Source organism: Chinchilla lanigera, unplaced genomic scaffold (assembly GCF_000276665.1).
Source record: "Chinchilla lanigera isolate Chin_1 unplaced genomic scaffold, ChiLan1.0 scaffold00064, whole genome shotgun sequence".
NCBI classification, from domain to species: domain Eukaryota; kingdom Metazoa; phylum Chordata; class Mammalia; order Rodentia; family Chinchillidae; genus Chinchilla; species Chinchilla lanigera.
Genome location: NW_004955465.1, coordinates 7,109,703 through 7,127,512, shown reverse-complemented (window position 1 = coordinate 7,127,512; position 17,810 = coordinate 7,109,703). Strand labels below are relative to the sequence as shown.

The window sequence follows — 17,810 nt, the reverse complement described above, 5'->3', positions numbered from 1 at the left end:
TCTTCTCACTTCTATTGTGTGTGTATGTATGTCCCATTACACTTTGAACTCCTCAAAGGCAGTAATTCTTGCTCATCTCTGTTTCACTATACATAGCAAAAAGAGCTGACACAGAGTAAAGAAAAAATAAATACTTTTTATTAAATTTGCATGTGTACATTTGAGAGACTAGATAAAAGCCCACAAATCCACTTTAAAAGCGATTGTCAAATGACTCTTATGCACAGCAAACTCCAAAAGCTCACCAAACAGTAAATTGTCTTCATACTCCAACCTTAAGAAAAATTTACAATGTGTTACGCTGCACATAGTTTTAATAGAATTAAAAACTAACGGGAGAGATATTCTTCCTCAAACTGTTTGGGGTGTGCAGTTGGGTGAACAGCTTGGAAGGCTGGGGGTTACCTCATATGAATGCTGGGCAGCCCTTCAGTCATTTATTTGCTTTATTGCTATGAGGATGGTGACTGCATATGCAGGCTGAGACACCAGCATCTGGGGAACTGCCAGCAAGTTTCCTGTAGTATAAAGCAATCAGAGAAATGATATACAAATGCTGCACAAACAAATAATTATGTAAATCGTATCAGCCAGAGACACTATCTTAAATTCAGAGGCTTCTTGAGTTATTAAAAAATTTTAACCCACACACAAACCTACTACAGGAATGACTATAATCCAAAGAAGTGATTAACAATGAGACCAGATAGGGGGGAAAAATAACACCAGGGAGAACTGAAGTCAATCAAACCCAAGCCCAAGCTGCTGTTGACATATAAGAGTGAAACAGCCCCGCAGCGGCCTGAGGGTGGTGAGCAGACTTGGTGTCCACGGTGGGCGGCACATGCTGGTATCAGCTGTCACTGAGTTGTGTGGCGCCATATCCATCCCCCTACAGTGCATTCCTCTGAAAACTGCATCCGACTAGTTATTCTCCAAGTCAGACAAGACTACAAAATGGGCCAGCCTTGCTGAGAGTATAAGTTTAAAATATTGTCTCCTTCTCCACTTACACATATTTGAGCAAAAACAGGATCCATTCAAATGCTGAGATAATATTTGAGGGAAATATATTGAGTGTGTTAACTGTCACTGTGACAAAATATCTGAGATAATGAACTTAGCTCTTCCCCTTCTAGGCATCTTCCTGAAAGAGTTAAAGACGTCCTATTACAGGGATCCATGCACGTCCATATTTACAGCAGCAGTTCATAGTGGCTAAATCCTAGAAGCTGCCTATATGTCCATCAACAGATGAATGGATAAAGAAAATGTGATATTTATACACAGTGGAGCACTACTCTGCCATAAGGAAGGATAAACTCGAGTCATCTGTAGGAAAATGAATGCACCTTGAGACCATAACCTTAGGTGAAACAAGTCAGATGCACACGCTTAAATATCACATAGTTTCTCTTATACGAGAAACTCAAAGTATAAATAAAGAGCAAAATGAACTGTAGGCAATAGAAAGTTGAGAGACAGCGTGGGAAGGGGCTCAAGAGGTAGAGGCAGGGGAAAGGAGAGGAAAGGAGATGGAAGAAGAAGTGAAGATGTGCTGTGCACACGCACCACCTCCACACAAGGGAGGGAAACATTACATACTGAAAAATTGATTGATAAAAAAATATACAAATTTTGTAAAGGAGGAAAGGCTTATCTGGGCTCAGTTGAAGAGGTCCATGGTTGCTCAGCTGCATGGGTTTGGGGGCGGTGGCAAGGCAGAACGTCCTGGCAAGCAGTGCAAGGTAGAGCAATCCTGTTCACCTTGTGGAAGCCAGAGGGAAAAAGAGACAGGAAGTGGCTGGGGCCCCCTCCCCTCTTCAGGAACACCCCCCAGTGACCTGATTTACTCCCGCAGGCCCCATGTCTGAGGGTTCCACCACCTCCCCACAGCAGCATCAGGTGAGACAGGCCTTTGGGGAAGCATCAGATCCGCACCACAACACTGACTCAAATGGCAGATGTCAATGTATTACTTATTGACAATAACACACATGATTCCCCTATTAGTAAAATTACTGACATCTTTTAAATGTGGCCACTAGAAATATAATATTACACATAAAACATTATAGTCATTCTCTTTCTACTGACAGTGCTGCATTTTAATCTCTCTTAAAAATTTTGAAGACATCCCAACACGTAATCCACACCCCCAACCAATTAGGTCAGAATTTCTGGAAGTCAAAAAACGAAGCAGGGTTAGTCTAATGTTTAGCCAAGGTTAAAAAACACTACTTTTCCCTGACAGACATTTCATGATAACAACTGGCATTATCACAATACTTGATGTGTTTCCAAGGATGCCACTGTATTAACTTATTTCCTGTTTGCTTCAATCTTGTGAGGTATAAAACTCTTGTTATTAGCTTTTCTGATGTTGTGATTCATAATAGGAAATACACATGTTGTCTCCACCTCTGGTTCCTGGCAGCTCCTAAAATCTTTGTGATTGACTTCCTGAGCAATGGGAGGGCTAGAAGAGTCTTGTGTTCCATTACCGGGTCATTGACCTGGCTCCTGGCACCGAGCTACGAAATTCCTTGAAATTCCTGGGTGACAGAAACATTTTTCCTTCTAATAAGGTGACTCTGATGGGCTCCTAGAGGGTGACTGGTCACCAGAAATACACAGCCATGGTTAAAAGCTTGGAATTCTTAGCTTCAGCCGCCCCTCTCCTCCAGGAAGAAAAGGCCTAGAGATTGAGATAATAGTCATGGCTTTGTGACAAAGCCTGTATAGTCATCTCTAGAGTGTGGATCCAGGCTGCTGAATATGTTGAGGTGTCAGGAGGGTGGTGCACCCAGAAAATCTGCACCCCTTCCCACACTCTTGTCCCTATGGTATGGCCATTCATCTGTACTCTTTACAATATCTGTATAAACATAAATGTCAGTGCTGCCTGAGTTCTGTGAACCCCTGTAGCAAATTCTCCAACCCTAGAGAGCCATCATGGGAACATCTAGGTTGTAACCAAGTCAGACAGAAATGGGGAACCTGGTAACCTAGGAACCTAATACTTGTAGTATGGAAAAGAAAGGGAAAGGCAAGCTTGTGGGACTAGGCTTTAACCTGTGGAATCCGGGCCAACCCCAATCAGTCTCTGAGTTGAATTGAATTCTAAGACACTCAACTGATGTTAAACAATTGGTTGATGTGGAGGGGGAAAAAATTCACTCTTTTGGTGATCAGAGAATTCTTTGCTGACAATATATTGGATAAAATAGTTTGTTTTTTCCTATATACAGAGGAAATTGAGTAGCTTACCCAAGGTTGCAAAGCAGTAGGGTATGGGTTGATTTTCTATCCAGTTCTATACCCCTCTTGGCCAGGTATCCTGTGTAAAAATAAATAAAATTATTTTGAAGAAGAGAGGAACTTATTTCCACCCTTTATTGAGACTGGAAAAGGGATTTAAAGACCATAATCAAATTATAAGGATAAAATGATCACTTTGGGGCTAACCCACCATTATTATTAGATAGGTTCTCCAAGTGTGGTCCTCAGACCAGAAACACCAGCACCACATAAGAAATTATGAGAAATATAAATTTCTGTTCCTATCCATACGTAATGAATCAAACACCCTGAGATTAAACCTTAGCAATCTGTATTTTACACACCGCTGACATCATGGGTCAGGAGACTTGTGGTAAAGAACAAAATAGCAATTATTTTAGGCACTGCAGACCATATGTTCCAGATGATCCTGTGGCCTTGCCAGTGAAAGTTGCTATAGGCAACATGAAAACAAATTGACACAACTGTCCTCCCATCTGACTTTAACTATGGGTATTGAAATTTAAATTTCATGTAATTCTTACATGCAATGAGATGTTATTTTCTTTTGATTTTTTTTTCTACCCTTCAAAAGCAGAAAGATCAAAATCATTCTTAGTTTGCCACTACTTGAAAACTCTCATGGAACAGGATTTGGCCCACTGCTGTAGCTTGTCAATCCCTCTCTAGGTGGTTCTGTTGCAGGATAAAGTTTGACAGCCACTGCTATAAGGAGAAGTCATAAATCAGAACTCAAGGCCAGAACTGCTGAGCATAGTTACCCTCTGAGGCTCACCATGGTGAACATCTGACTACAGTTTGCCATAGTTCAGATCAAAGTTGCAAAGTGTTATGGTGTATATCTAGATGTCCCCCAAGAGGCTTGTGTGCCCATAGGTGGGGTTTTGGGGGAAGGTGGGCAGATTATGGGGGCTTATGGCTGACTTACTATTAGGAGGTGGGATCTGCTCTGAAGAGTTGGGTCACTGGGGGTGTGACCCGGAAGAGTTTATTCGCTCCCTGGCTCCTCCCTTGGTCTCTACATTTCCAGAACACTACACTGTGAGCAGCTTTCCTGGACCCAGATGACTATGAACTGAAACATGAGCCAAAATAAACCTCTCCTCCTCTAAACTGTGGGTGTCAGAATACCATGTTCTAGCAAAGATGAAAGTGACCCAGACTATAAGGAAAAGGCAACAGCTTTGCTTTCTTAGTGCTAACAAATTAGACTTGGGGAATTAACAGGAAGAGTGGTGAATGTGGCTGCCAGCAGGGAGAACAAGCGCCTTCTTAAAAGGCCAGGGAATAGGAATGGTTGCTTCCTTTTCTTCCACAGCTGCCTTTGACAAGATGGGGACAGAGACTTCTTTCTGGTTCTTGGTTACTTCAACTACTAAATAAGAGCAGTCCTGATCCATTATGGGGTAAGTGAAGACTAAGAAAAGATATGTAATGCTGTGTGCGTTAGAAATCCTAGGGTTCCTCCGCTGTCTGAGAGACACTGAGATAGGAGATGGAATAGTTTGAATAAACTGCAGAGATGCCTTATCAACTCAGGATGGTTTGCCCATAAAAACAAGCAGGAAGTAAGGATTCTGGCTCATGGGGAAGCCAAGGAGGCTCCCATCCCCTCACATCTCATTCTTTGTTCAGCCCTTCAGTACTTCCTGGCCACTGACTGACAAGTCTTTCCTGGTTGCATCATTTCATTTAATGTCAGTCTCTTAACATTCTCATTTTCTACTGGTGACTTGACCTCCTAGAATGCATGACTGTGGGAATGTTCACTCACTTCTGAGCAACCTGACATCTGATCTGCCCTGTCCATATACTCCATCCCCATGGCTCTAGCAAGATGTCTCACTATTTCCTGGTATAGGGACTTTCCCCATAGTCTGGATTTGCCATCCCTTCATCCAGCTTGGAATTGAGTCGTGGGTATGCCAGCCCCTCGATAAATTCTGAATTATGAAAAGTTCAATACATCTGCAACTCTGTTCTCAGAAAGAACCTTTTGTTTAAGAAGTTTCCCAGAATATCTTATCTCATAAAAATGAGACTGAAATAATAAGCTAAATAGAGCCCAAAATTAATTGTAAGATTTCCTGCTGATGGCAAAGTTAAATTGCCCACCTGAGAGGAGTAGCAAGCCCCTCTGACACTCAGATAAAAGATGGGGAGATCACTCAAAAAAGGGGAAGCTTATGTGGTAGTTATTACATCATCCAGGGCCATGTAGAAATGAGATTCTCAACTGGAAATAAATGTAGAGATGTGAAGAAAGCCCAGATTAAGACCATAAAGTAAACAAAATGAACACATTATTGTCACTCTTGATATGAGATACATCAACTGGCAAACTTAGTTCTAGCCAAATCTATGACTTCTGGCATGGCAGGACAATCCAGACAGCATCATATGAGTTCTTGGCTTCCAAAAATAATTTATTATTTCATGGATTGACTTGTGGATATCAGTTGTACCCAACTGACATAGTTTGAAACTATAACATCCCCCAAAGGCCCATATATTTAAAAGTTTACTTCTCAGGGTGGCATTATTTGGAGAGGCAAAATCTTTAGAAGGTGATGCTTATTGTAGAGGCCTTAGGTCCTTAAGGGTATGACCTGAAGAGGATTAGGGGATATTTTCCCCCCACCTCTCTCTTTTCCTGGCCATGACCTGAGAAGTTCTGCTTCACACCACACCCTTGCCATGATGTGCTCTCCCACCAGAGGCCCAAAACAATGGGCCCAGTAAACTATGAACTGTACCCTCTAAAACCATCTGTCAAAATAAGCATGTTTCCTTTCCTAAGTTGATTATCTCAAAGGCTTGAAGGAGTACATAAAATAAACTGCCTGTATATCTGTGTGTGCATACACTGGGTACATGTGATAATAAACTAAGGGATCTGTGGACCAATGACGTCTTTGAGACCTTTACATCTATAACCAACATGGTGCCACACAATGAAATGCTGAGAGGACTTAGGGATGCCGTATTGGTGTCAAAGGACTTAAGGATGCCGGATAGTGCAGAGGATGGCAATACCCGCAAGCACTGCTGATTCATGGTGCATCTGTCCCTGTAAAGGCACTTTTAAGACAAAAGTGTAGGAGTAAAATCTATTATGAAACACAGCAGATACAGGTAGACATATCTCACTCATGCACTGTGGAAAGCACAGGAAAAAGATTAGATTTAGGCTTGATTTTAAATGCATTTATTTTAAAAGCTTGTAACTAAAAAAATACAGTGACACCCTGCAAGCTGAAGAACTCTTTCATCTAGGAAATAATTGCTCCCTGGTCTATCTTTTGTGTAAATCTAAACTTTCTCACTTTAAGTGTTTGTGTAAAGTGGGGAATCCATTGTAACTAGATGAATTTCAATACACAGCAAAGTGGATCTCCTGAGAGGTACATTTAAATTCAAGTATGATACTGCCCAAAAGGCAGATATTATCCCTAACCGCATCTAAGGGATTTGACTATAATAGTGATTTTACATACACAAATAAGTCAAAGGTTTAACCACAGTGGGGACTTGGGAGTTACCTGTTCTCCCTTCCCTTCTGTTAGTGAAGGTTTCTTTTTCCTTCTGGTCCTGGTTCTTACTGAACACAGGCACCTAAGGATGCTCTAAAGATTATTAATTGAAAAGTCTTCTTAATCTCACTGTCTGTATCTATTCAAATTGCAATCTTAACTATTTTATCTCCATCTGCAATTCAGATTTTGTCGGCTGATTTCTAGCACTCTTGCTACTCCTGTTTCCTTGTGACCCTTCCCATGGGTTAAAGAAATGGAAGGAGCTTGAGATGAGCAAGGGGAATGCAATTTATTTATCACCTAGATTGAGGGGGAGACTTCATAAATACTTTCTGCAAAAGATCTTATGCCATGCATTGTGATAGTTAAATGCAGGGCAAAAACCACCTTCCAGGCAGGTGTTACCTTGAAGAGCATTAATCTCTCCTTATGGTCTGACAAGCCCTGTAATGACTTTCCAGAGACATGGGACCACCACCACAACTTCATCTATAAAACAAACCAGCAATAGGGCACCAAGCTATTTTGGCCACTTATTTCTGCTGTAACAGAACCAAGTCACCTCTGTTCTACCTGTTTGCTTGTCTCAGGGCTCTGGAGCCATTTTAGACCACCTGCTTCTGCAAGCTCCCTTCCCTGAGACATTCTGCTCTAGTGGTCCTTTCACTTTTTTGTCAACTGTCCCCATCCCAGCTTCTCGTCCTGTCCTCTATCAACCACTGTGAATAACCCAGATGACAAATTCTCTTCCTACCTCTTCCTGTGGATGAGCCTACAGACCCATGGAGGGAGTGATGGTTCTCTGCCACCCGGGACATTGTGCAGTTTCTGCCATCCTCACTCTCACTGTCATTTAGTAGCTGTGGGCAGTATGCTATCAAAGCCATGTCATGCTGGAAGACTTTCTTGCTCCCCACAGTCACACTGCAGTGATAGAGTAGGGTGCTCACCCCAGCACAGTGGCCCTCAAAACAAAGCATACGTCAGCATCACCTGGAGGGTGTGTTCAACTGAAGACTGCTGGACCCACACCAGAATTTCCAATTCAGTACATCCAGAGAGAAGCCTGAGAATTTTCATGTCTTCTAATTCTCGTGGTGATGATAGTGATGCTGGTCCAGAGTCACACTTTGAGAACCATTAACTTAATGGATAAGCCCAAAGTCTGAAGCCAAAACTACAGAGAGCTGGATCTTTACTACCACTTAACACTTATGTGGCCTTGGGCAAGTTACTTAACCTTTCTAAGCCTCTGTTTCCTCATCTGTACAATAAAAAGGACAGTCACATGCAATCTCATGGGATTATCATAAGGGTAAAATGGGACAACTTACACAAAGCCCTAAGAATGGAATTTGGCCAAATGAGCTTCAGTGAGCAATCAGTGTGGCTATTTTTGCAGCCAGTGGTAAATTTCTCAAGCAAGGGCCCTGAGCCCTTTAAGTTATCATCGATCTCAGAGTGAAGTCTGCATCTTAACAGGGTACCTAGAGAGTCAGTGGAGGCTTTGAGGCTTAGAAGTTGAAGACCTTTTTCCTCCAGGGTAGCAGGAGTGACTTTGGTCCAATCCTACATATTCCCTGGTGGTCAGGAATGAGGAGTCTCCCTGGCTCTCTTGCACTTCTAGAGAGAGATACTCATTTGCATTTCCCATGGAACTGGAAATTTGGAGTCCCCACCTCTTTGCATTCCTCCCTTTCTTGTCTTCATGTTTTATTCCTTGTCTGCAGACTTCAAGCAACTGTGGATTTCCAGCTTGTGATAATAACTGGGCAGCCATGGCAGCTGTAAATTCATGGAGAATCAGCAAAAACAATGGCTTACTTATTGAATTAGTATCCTCTTGAACTACAAAACACAGACCTAGGAATAATAGCTACCCTAGAGTGGATCTTACTAAAGACCAAGCATAAAAAAACTCCTTGCTAAACAAAATAAAAGGAAATGCGTTGGTTGCTAAGGCATCCTATAACTCTGGGTGCTTTTTTTCTATAGTCACATTCCAGTGCATTTATAAATGAGCCAATAACATATTGAAACAGTCCTTTGACATCAGTTGATTCATTCTGCTAGTTCAGCCCAGCATACTAGGAATAATGATAAACTAGGGCCAGAAGCAATTTTAATTTTCTAAGATAATACAAGCTTCTTTCAAAGTTCTTAGCCTGTTATGAAATTTCATAAATTGAACTAGTGACTCACATACTTTCATATAATAATTATTTAGGAAGTTAATTAAGGAGGACAACTCACAGCTCCCTACACCATCCCAATCTGACCCCAAGTTCATTAGTATTTGCATTTTAGCAAACTAAACATCCCAAGAGGTCTGCCGTGCATGGGTCCTGGCCTATCCAGCTTAAGCAATGCAGCCCTCTGCAATGCCTGCTTAGCATTCCCAGCCACACTGCTCTTTCTTAGCGCTGCTTCAGATTTCTGCAGACCAAGTCAATTTCTTCCCTTTGCTTTCCTCCCACTGCTGTCTTGCTCATTTCCATGTCTGTGGATCCAATCAGCACACCAATTTAGAAGTTGTATTTTGAGACTTACATTAAATGTTTGTCCACAGAAATAGGTCGCTAGGAGGACAACAGAACGATTTATATTCTTTCCCTTCCTGCCAAGGAATCCCAGTTTTAAAATCCAGTCAGAGTTCACTTTCATTACTGTAGGTTATACACAGTGGTCTACAATTCAATGGCAGTGAAATTCTATCCAAAAGAATGAAGAAAACACACAAAGAAACTGACTGTGCCCTTTTCCCTTCCAATAATCCTTTGCTTAAACTTCTTCCTCACCTGCCCCATCCATCCACTCCTATGCACAATCTTTTGGTTCCTCTGCTTCAGCATCTGTCATCTCCCAAAGTGTGAAGTTCAGGTAATTCACAGGGGCAATCCAGAGAATGTGCCAAGGACCTTCTGCCTGGTCCTTGATACAAACATCAGGCTCCTGGGCATTCCAGTATAGTTTTAGCCCAAGCGATCTTGCCCACAGAAACAGATCCAAGTGCATTGGCAGCCAGTTCTCTTGGACCTCCACTAGCTCATACATAGCTTTGGTACAACTTAAGAGAAGCCACCTTGTCTGTCTGTTTTTTATTGCTATAATAGAATATGTGAGGCTGGGTGACTTATAAAGAAAGAGATTTATATTGGCTCAGAGTTCTGAAAACTGAGAAGTCCAAGCTTGAACAGCTGCATCTGGCGAGGGCCTCATGTTGCTTCATGTATGGTGGAAAAAGAAAAGGCAAGGGAGTGCAAGAAAAAAGAGGAAGAGACAAAGGTTACCACCCTGCTTTACATCAACCTGCTCTTGCGAAAACTAGCCAGTCCCTACAGAGTGAGAACTTGTGAGATGGCATTAATCCCTTTAAGAGGGCAGATCTCTCATGACCCAAATACCTCCTTAGTGTCCCACTACCACCCCTCAACACCGTGACACTGGGGACCATTCCCAAACATGAGTTTTGGTGAGGCCAAACCATGTTCAAACCACAGCAGGCACCTTCTTGCAGGAAATGTTCTTCCTTTGGGGTCCCTTCCAATGGAAACAATGACTTGGAGGTGAGTAGTGTATTGGGACACCTTGCCAGGAAGCATCAGTGAAAGAAAAGAGAGGGACTCAGTTCAGAAGGGAAAATCAGCAAGTACTGTATTCAGGAGTAGATCACCAGAATGGGGAGATAGGGCTCCATGTCAGGGAACCCAGTGTTAGCTCAGATCTATTCTAGTCAAGGCGGAGGACCTGCAGCCCAGGACTTCCTCCAGAAATTAACATCCCCACACATCCAGGTGGTTCCCCATATCAGCTATGGAACAGAATCCTGTTCTAGGCTCTTGATGTGGGATGACTTCAGGTAGCCCCTGCTTCCTGATTTCTATCGGGGCTGGAGGGTCTCTGTAGGCTGAGGGACAGTGGCACACAACAGCAAAAGCATCCTGTGGGACTCAGCCTGGTTCCGGACAGCAAGGTGGGATTTCTGCTCCCCCTCAAACAGGGACAACATGTGCAGCCTTACAGCGAGGCCCTGAAGCATCCTTCTGAGGTGATGCAACCAGGTATGCAGTGCTCAGATTCCAGAAAAACCCAGAGGCCCTGAAGGATAACAGTAAAGTGGTCCAAAATATACAAGCCCCTCTGGTTTTAATCCTAGCCTTGAAAAACAAACAAAAGACCTAGGAACTGGAAAGGCTGCCAGATCAGGACCCTAAATAAAGTAATTTTTAAAATTACAGTTGGACTTGAGTTGAGCCTGGAGCTTCTCCTACAGTGCCCACAATCCAAGGAATCCCTGACACAGCCTTTAGGGACCATGGGGGTCAGTCTGCAGCCACACACACCTAAGGCCCCCAGGCAAGCTCAATGTTACTTTCAGTGAGTGCCCTGATCCACAAGGTCTGAGTCTGAAGGCTCAGGAAACACCAGTCTCTGGAGGAGCTCTGCTGGGCCTTTGCCATCCTCCAGATGGGGCCTCTCAGACTTACCTGGAGGAGGGGAGAAGAATAGCATTATATTTAGAGCTCACTAAAACGAAGCATGAGTTTCTTCCTTCTCTTTCCAACGACAGTGTGATTGGTAGACCCACAACGTGCTCCCTCTGGTTGGAGCTCCCCCCTGTGCTCTGGGAAAGTGAGGGTTGTAGTGTTGTAGTTCCACATGTGGCCAAGAGTACAGATACGCCTTCCGTACAGAGATTTTATCTCCTGTGATATCTACATACCTACCCGAAAGTGCAATGGTTGGATCACACTGTTGCTCATCATAATTGTACTAATTTACATTCCTACCAACTGTGCAGTTCTTCCTATTTCTCAGAGAATTGTTCACAGTAGCCAATATGGGGAAACAACATTGACACATAAATGGATAAAAGCAATATGGCGTCTGTCTACCTTGAAATGTTAGTCAACCTTTAAAAAGCAGGAAATTTTGTCATGGGCAGCAGCATGAACAAACCTGGAGGACATTTATGTTAAGTGAAAGGTCAAACCAGAAAGACAAGTCCTACGGAATACCACTTATACAGTGTTGTGGTTTATACCTAGATGTGCCCCCCAAGCCCCATGTGCTCATCAGTGGGGCTTTTTGGAAGTGATTGGATTATGGGGCATGCTGGTCATCAGAAGATTAATGCCCTGATGAGTTTATAGCTCAGTGTGACTTGGGACACGAAGCCTGGTTGGAGGAGAGGGAGTCACTCCAAGAGGGCCTAGAAGAGTCTACCCACACCCTCTGCCTCCATCCCCCTCTCTGCTTTCTGACTGCCATGCCATAAGCAAGCTTCCTCTTCCATGCCCCTCCGCCGTGCCACCCTGCCTCAGAGCCAGCCGACTGTGGACTGAAACCTTGATAAACTGTGAGCCAAAATAAACCTCTCCTCCATGAAGCTGTGGATATTGTGTCTCTCTGATGAGAAAATAACTGAAACGTTGTAGAGTCTACAGGAAAGAAACCCCGAACTCCTCAGCTCAGAGTAGAGGATTGTAATGAGGAGTGAAGGAAAAGGAGGAGCTGTTGTCCAAAGGGAAGAAACTCACAGTTCTGAGAGGAAGTTCTGGAGACCTAGCACACAGCATGGTGACTCTAATAACACTATATTGTTTTCTTATAATTTGCTGACAGAGTAGATCTCAAGTGTTCTCACCACAAAACAAAAAATTAAATATTAACTAGGCGGGGGACTGAATATGTTAGTTAGCCACGTTATATACACATTTTTTTTTGCCAACCGTTCAGTACAGCTGGGGTCGCCTCCCTCTTTCCTTATCCCCATCCCACTGGGCCCAGCATGTAAGAAATGAGCTCAAAATACTAAGTCAGTAAATAAATGAGGGCTGGGGCTGTAGTTCAGTGGTAGAGCCTGTGCTTAGCATGTGCAAGGCCCTGGTTCCATCCCTAGCACAAGAAAAAATAAGGGTGTTATCTTTTTAAATAAAATCTTTGTCCTGGGTATACTAATTGACCTAGCATCATAAACTGTTACTGTAAGTATTTATACAGTGTCAAGGGCCCTAACAATGCTTAAATATTGATGCTGTCTTCATAATACACTTGAAAGACTGCAAGAAATTCTCACGAGGCCCTAGCAAGGGCCAGGAAGTGGAGAGAACCTGTCTGGCAGTGGTCATGCATTCAACCAGCTCCTCCACACCAGCATCTGTGCTGGTTACTGAGAACAAAGAGAGAGAGAGAGCAATACTCGAGCCCTCATCTCAAGTCAGTCTCATCCGAAACCCTTTGGGGCCTTTTATTTCCACAACTTAAAAATCAATTTCCAGGGCTGGGGGTGTAGCTCAGCAGTAGAGAGCGTGCCTAGCATGCACAAGGCCAATTCCCAACACTACAAAACTATAAAATAAAATAAAAATCAATTTCTCTCTCTTTAAAAAAAAATAAAACCAATTTTCAGAAATGCACTCGTGTGTTCAGAACCCGGGAGGTGAATTTCTTTAATCCACTGCACATTAGAAACAAACAAAAAATATTCAAAAGGAGGAAAGGAAGAAAGGGGTGCAAATATACTGAGGATGTTTTTATAATACTAGAGTGTGAGAATGTTAATTAAGGAATCTCAGAATCAGAGAGGATCTGAGAAAAGAAGGAGCAAGGGTTTCATTGTAGGTGCTGCTTTATCAAGTTAAAAAAATAGTGAATTCCTTGAGCAACTTGTAGCTATTCTCAGGAACTTCATGGGCCCCAAAACACTCCAGTTGAAGCTGCAAAGCGCTGGGGACCAACTTGATGAAAATCTCTCACTTCAGTAAGGGACCTTTTAATAAAGAACAGCACAAATGAGCAATCTTGGGGAATGGTGTGCGCATTACAGGATATTAGATGTCATTTCATTGGTGTCCTACAAAGAGCTATAATCATCCATTTTTCAAACAAGAAGTCAAGAACTTAGCAGTTGTCCAAAATTCAGTCCAAAACCCAGGGTCTAAAACCCAGTCTCACCGTGTGTTTCAGCAGCTAGCAAGTGACTGCTCCTTCCAGGTGAATAATGATCCAACTATATCAAGTATTTCTACCCTTCCTGGAGTCCCCATTCTGCTCAGTCTGGTTGCATACAAGATCTCTAGTCCTCTTTATGTCCTGGAGAAAGTCATTTCTATTTGTATTTTATCATAATCATTAATGTATATTAATTGCACAAGTTAATGTATTTCACTGTGACATTTCCACACATACAACTGATGTACTTTGATCATGTCCCTCCCTTCCTACCCTCATCTACCCTGTCTTCTCATCCTACTAGTTTCCTTCCCCTCCCTTAAGACTCCCTCTTCTACTTCCAGTTTGTTTCCACATATGAGAATAAACGTTAATATTTGTCTTTCTGCACTTGCCTTACTTTGTGTAATGCAATGTTCTCTAGTTCTACCCATTTTCCTGCAAATGACAGAATTTCATTCTTCTTCACAGTCATATTTCCTTTGTCCATGCATCAGCTGAAGGCATCTAGGTTGGTCCCACATCTTGGCTAGTGTGTGTAGAATTCTGCAGATGCAGAGGCTGAAATAGAAAGATGGCGAAGCACTATTACTTAGCTAGTGAGTAGGACAGCTGGGTCTTGAGCTCATCTGTCTGCTTTCTAGGTCAAGTGGTTCAAGTGGTACTGTGCCACCAATGAGCAATATACAGAAGCATAAAGTGGGCATCAAATGTGCCCATGGGAATCCAGCCAGACCAGACAGGAACGATCACATCCAGTCCTCATTCTGTACTCTGCTGGAGCCATGCCATTCCCCAAGTCCTGACAGTCAGCAGGAGTGACCCTGCCTGATTGGTTCACACCCAGAGCACTCACATCCCTTGGTTGGGGGCCACATAAATCCATTAATCTAACAAAGCAGTGGGTACTTCTTGAAAGTATATCTAAGAGTCACAGAATTGGTAAGAAAACTGGAATACTGGGCAGGAAGCAGATAGCTCTAGAGATTGGTGAATTGAAATGAAATGATCTTTTGTCAGAAAAAGATTGGTCAGGGGTCTCTTTGTCTCTCTGTTATGACAGCCCTGGTGTGAGTCAGAGAATGCCCTGTACAGCAAAGATAATTTGGGGCACTCTGAATAGTGAGCCCTCAGATCATGCAAAACACCGGAACTGCAAACAAATCCTAGCAAGGAGTCCCTCTGAACTCTCTGTGCTTAGGTTCAGCACCCTCATGCCTAGCACAGTCTTCCTACAATTAACGCTTTGTATTGCATCTTACCCAGCTGCACTGGAAGATCCTTAAAGAAAGGAGTTGAAATGTTTCTGTTCTCAATACCACATTGTGCAAAGCAGTGCATTCCAATACAACTCGTGCTTATCCTGAACCCTAAACAGTCTTCATGTGCCACATAATGGCATTTCAGTTGATGACAGACCATATATATGCTGGAGATCCCATAATACTAGATTGCCTAGTGACATCATAGCCATCTTAGGACAGCCTAGGATGTTTGCATGACAATGAAACCACAAAAAGATACACTTCTCAGAACAGACTCTGTCATTCAGAGAGGCATGGCTGCAGCTATTTCCTTTTTAAAATGAACAAATCTAGACATTTAGTGGGATGAGGTAAAAATGTCTAGCACTCACCACATATGCATGTAATACTTGCAAGGTACCAGAATTTGACCAATGGAAAGAAAGATAGGTATGTTAAGGACATGGACATTTAACTAATGCCAAAATTTATTCTAAGAACAGGTCTCCTATTAGAAATTGAGACCTCAGATTGTACTGCAGAGGCATTTTTAAAGGAGGAATTATCTCCATGTCCCTAATACCCTTCAGTGGTGCCCCTGACCCAAAGCCCCTTTGAATGGACAGTGTTTGGTCTGTTTCCTACCCTTTTAAACCTTACACTTCACTTCTTCTCTTGCATTTCAATCTTTTTCTTTCCACAGGATTATTCCTTCACCTACATGTTCTGCTCTGGCTTTCACACTGAATAAAGTAACAAACCACTCTATACTCCACACCTTCTCCAGTTATCACACATTTCTTATGCTTCCCCTCTACAGCAAAACTTTTTCTTACCTCCATAGCACTGTTTAACCCTCTCCCTTTGGGCATTTATTTTCACCTCACAAATTTTTTTTGTTATGGTCCACAAATGGTGTCCACGTTTCCACTTCCACTGCACACTTCTGCACATGTGGTACCAGACTCACAGAGGTGGCACTCAACAAGTGGATCAGGCCCTCCTGCTTGAGAAACGCTCCTGACTCTGCATTCCCCGATGACCTCCACCTCACCGACTGCCCTCTAGTCTGCAAAGATGATTTCTCCACCAAACCTCTGAGTGCTGGAGAGCTTGAGGCGTGCTTCTGAACTCATCCGCTGATGAGTACAGCACCCTTATGATCCAATCACCTACCAAATGTATGAGACTTTGGGAGAACATTTTTAGATCTAAACCATAATAACCGCTATGGTCTCAACAATATTTCTCCACCACGATCTCCACTACCGCCTTCACCAGTCCGTCACTCCCCTTGCCCACTGATGAGTCTCCTTTTCCACTTCTCCTTGCCATTCTTCATACCACCCCATGCTTATGCAAATCACAAAGTAGGTATTTTCCCTTGACCTTTCAACACCTTCCCCACTGAACTCTCTACCATACGCTCAAGGTTCTGAAACAGATGTCTCCCCTCAGTCTCTCGCTGCTTTTCCGCATAGTCCTTCTTGTTCTCTGTATTTCAGCAGACCCACTTGCCCTGTCTTTCCAATTTCTGAGACTTTTTCACATCAGCGCCTTTGTCCATGCTCTGTTGCCCTAAAACGCTCTTTTCCCAGTCCTTTAAGTGGTTGACTTATTCTCCTCCTTCAGGGTTTAGCTCTTAATTCCATCCATCTTTTCTTTCTTCCTTCCTTCCTTTTTTATACGGGGAATGAAAGCCAGGGCCTCACACATGTTACACAAATGCTCTACCATTGAACTGTACCCCAAGTCAGGACTTAGCATACACATCACCTCCACAGAAATGTCTTTCCCAAGCCCTGACCAGTCAACCTATCAAACATGGTATCTCCCAGTACCTAGTGCTCACAAACATTTGTCCGGGACTTCCCAGGGACCATTATTCATGTTTTAATTAACTGTTTTAATTCCTCATGATCCCATGAAGTGTTTTCCATTTCGTCACACTCATCTTAAGGAAAAGAAAACCAAGTCCAGGGAAGAGTGATTTTCAAGATCAAACAGATAAAAGGTGGTCTCACAATTTAACCCTGTGCTCCCAGCTCCTGCCTGGTGTCTCCACTCCATATTACCTGCCTCTCTCACACTGCATATTTTCCTTTAGCCCTTTTTACAGTCTACATATTGTTTAGTAATCTCGGTATCATCAGCCTCCTCATTAGACTATATGCAATGTGTGGCAGAGACTTTTTTCCATCGCTGGCCCCCAGTGCCTGTCACATGGTAGGTGTTCAACAAGTGTCCGCTGCCTGAATGAATGAATGAATGGATGGATGGATGAAGAATAAGTGGACATCTGGAATCTAAAGCATTTATATCAATGTCTGCTCTTACTTTAGCCTCCCCCAGTTGTTCTGATCTATGCAACCACAGATAATATAAGCAAATCACTTTTGTTTCAGATGCCTGAATATTGGTATCCACACTTTCTATATTTTTCAGAGCAGCTTTACTATGCTGGCCCAATGAATAATCCTGGATTTGAAATTTATGAGGTAAAGTTTTGGTTTTCTGTTTTACATTGTTACTGAATTATTATATTATATAATTCAATCCTTAAAGAAGGAGGAGGTAAATAAAAGGAGAGGTATGAGGAAGAGGAAGCCTGACATTTAGTTGCCTAAATGCTCTTAGCTCCTATGCCAGAGTAAGTATATCTCATAATCCATAGTGCAGAACCCGGGGCTGGGGATTTAGCTCAGCGGCAAAGCGCCTGCCTGGCAAGCGCAAGGTCGTGAGTTCGGTTCCCGGTACCGGAGAAAAACCAAAA

The 17,810-nt window shown here is 42.9% G+C and overlaps 1 protein-coding gene across 1 annotated transcript in view; it reads left to right on the top strand.

Moving 5' to 3' along the window:
* Positions 1-17,810, top strand: part of Ly86 (lymphocyte antigen 86) — a 61,865-nt gene that overhangs the window by 40,534 nt on the left and 3,521 nt on the right. The window contains exon 4 of the mRNA XM_005398872.2: positions 17,483-17,535. Coding sequence (XP_005398929.1) covers positions 17,483-17,535 — 53 coding nt within the window. The remainder of the gene's footprint in view (positions 1-17,482; positions 17,536-17,810) is intronic.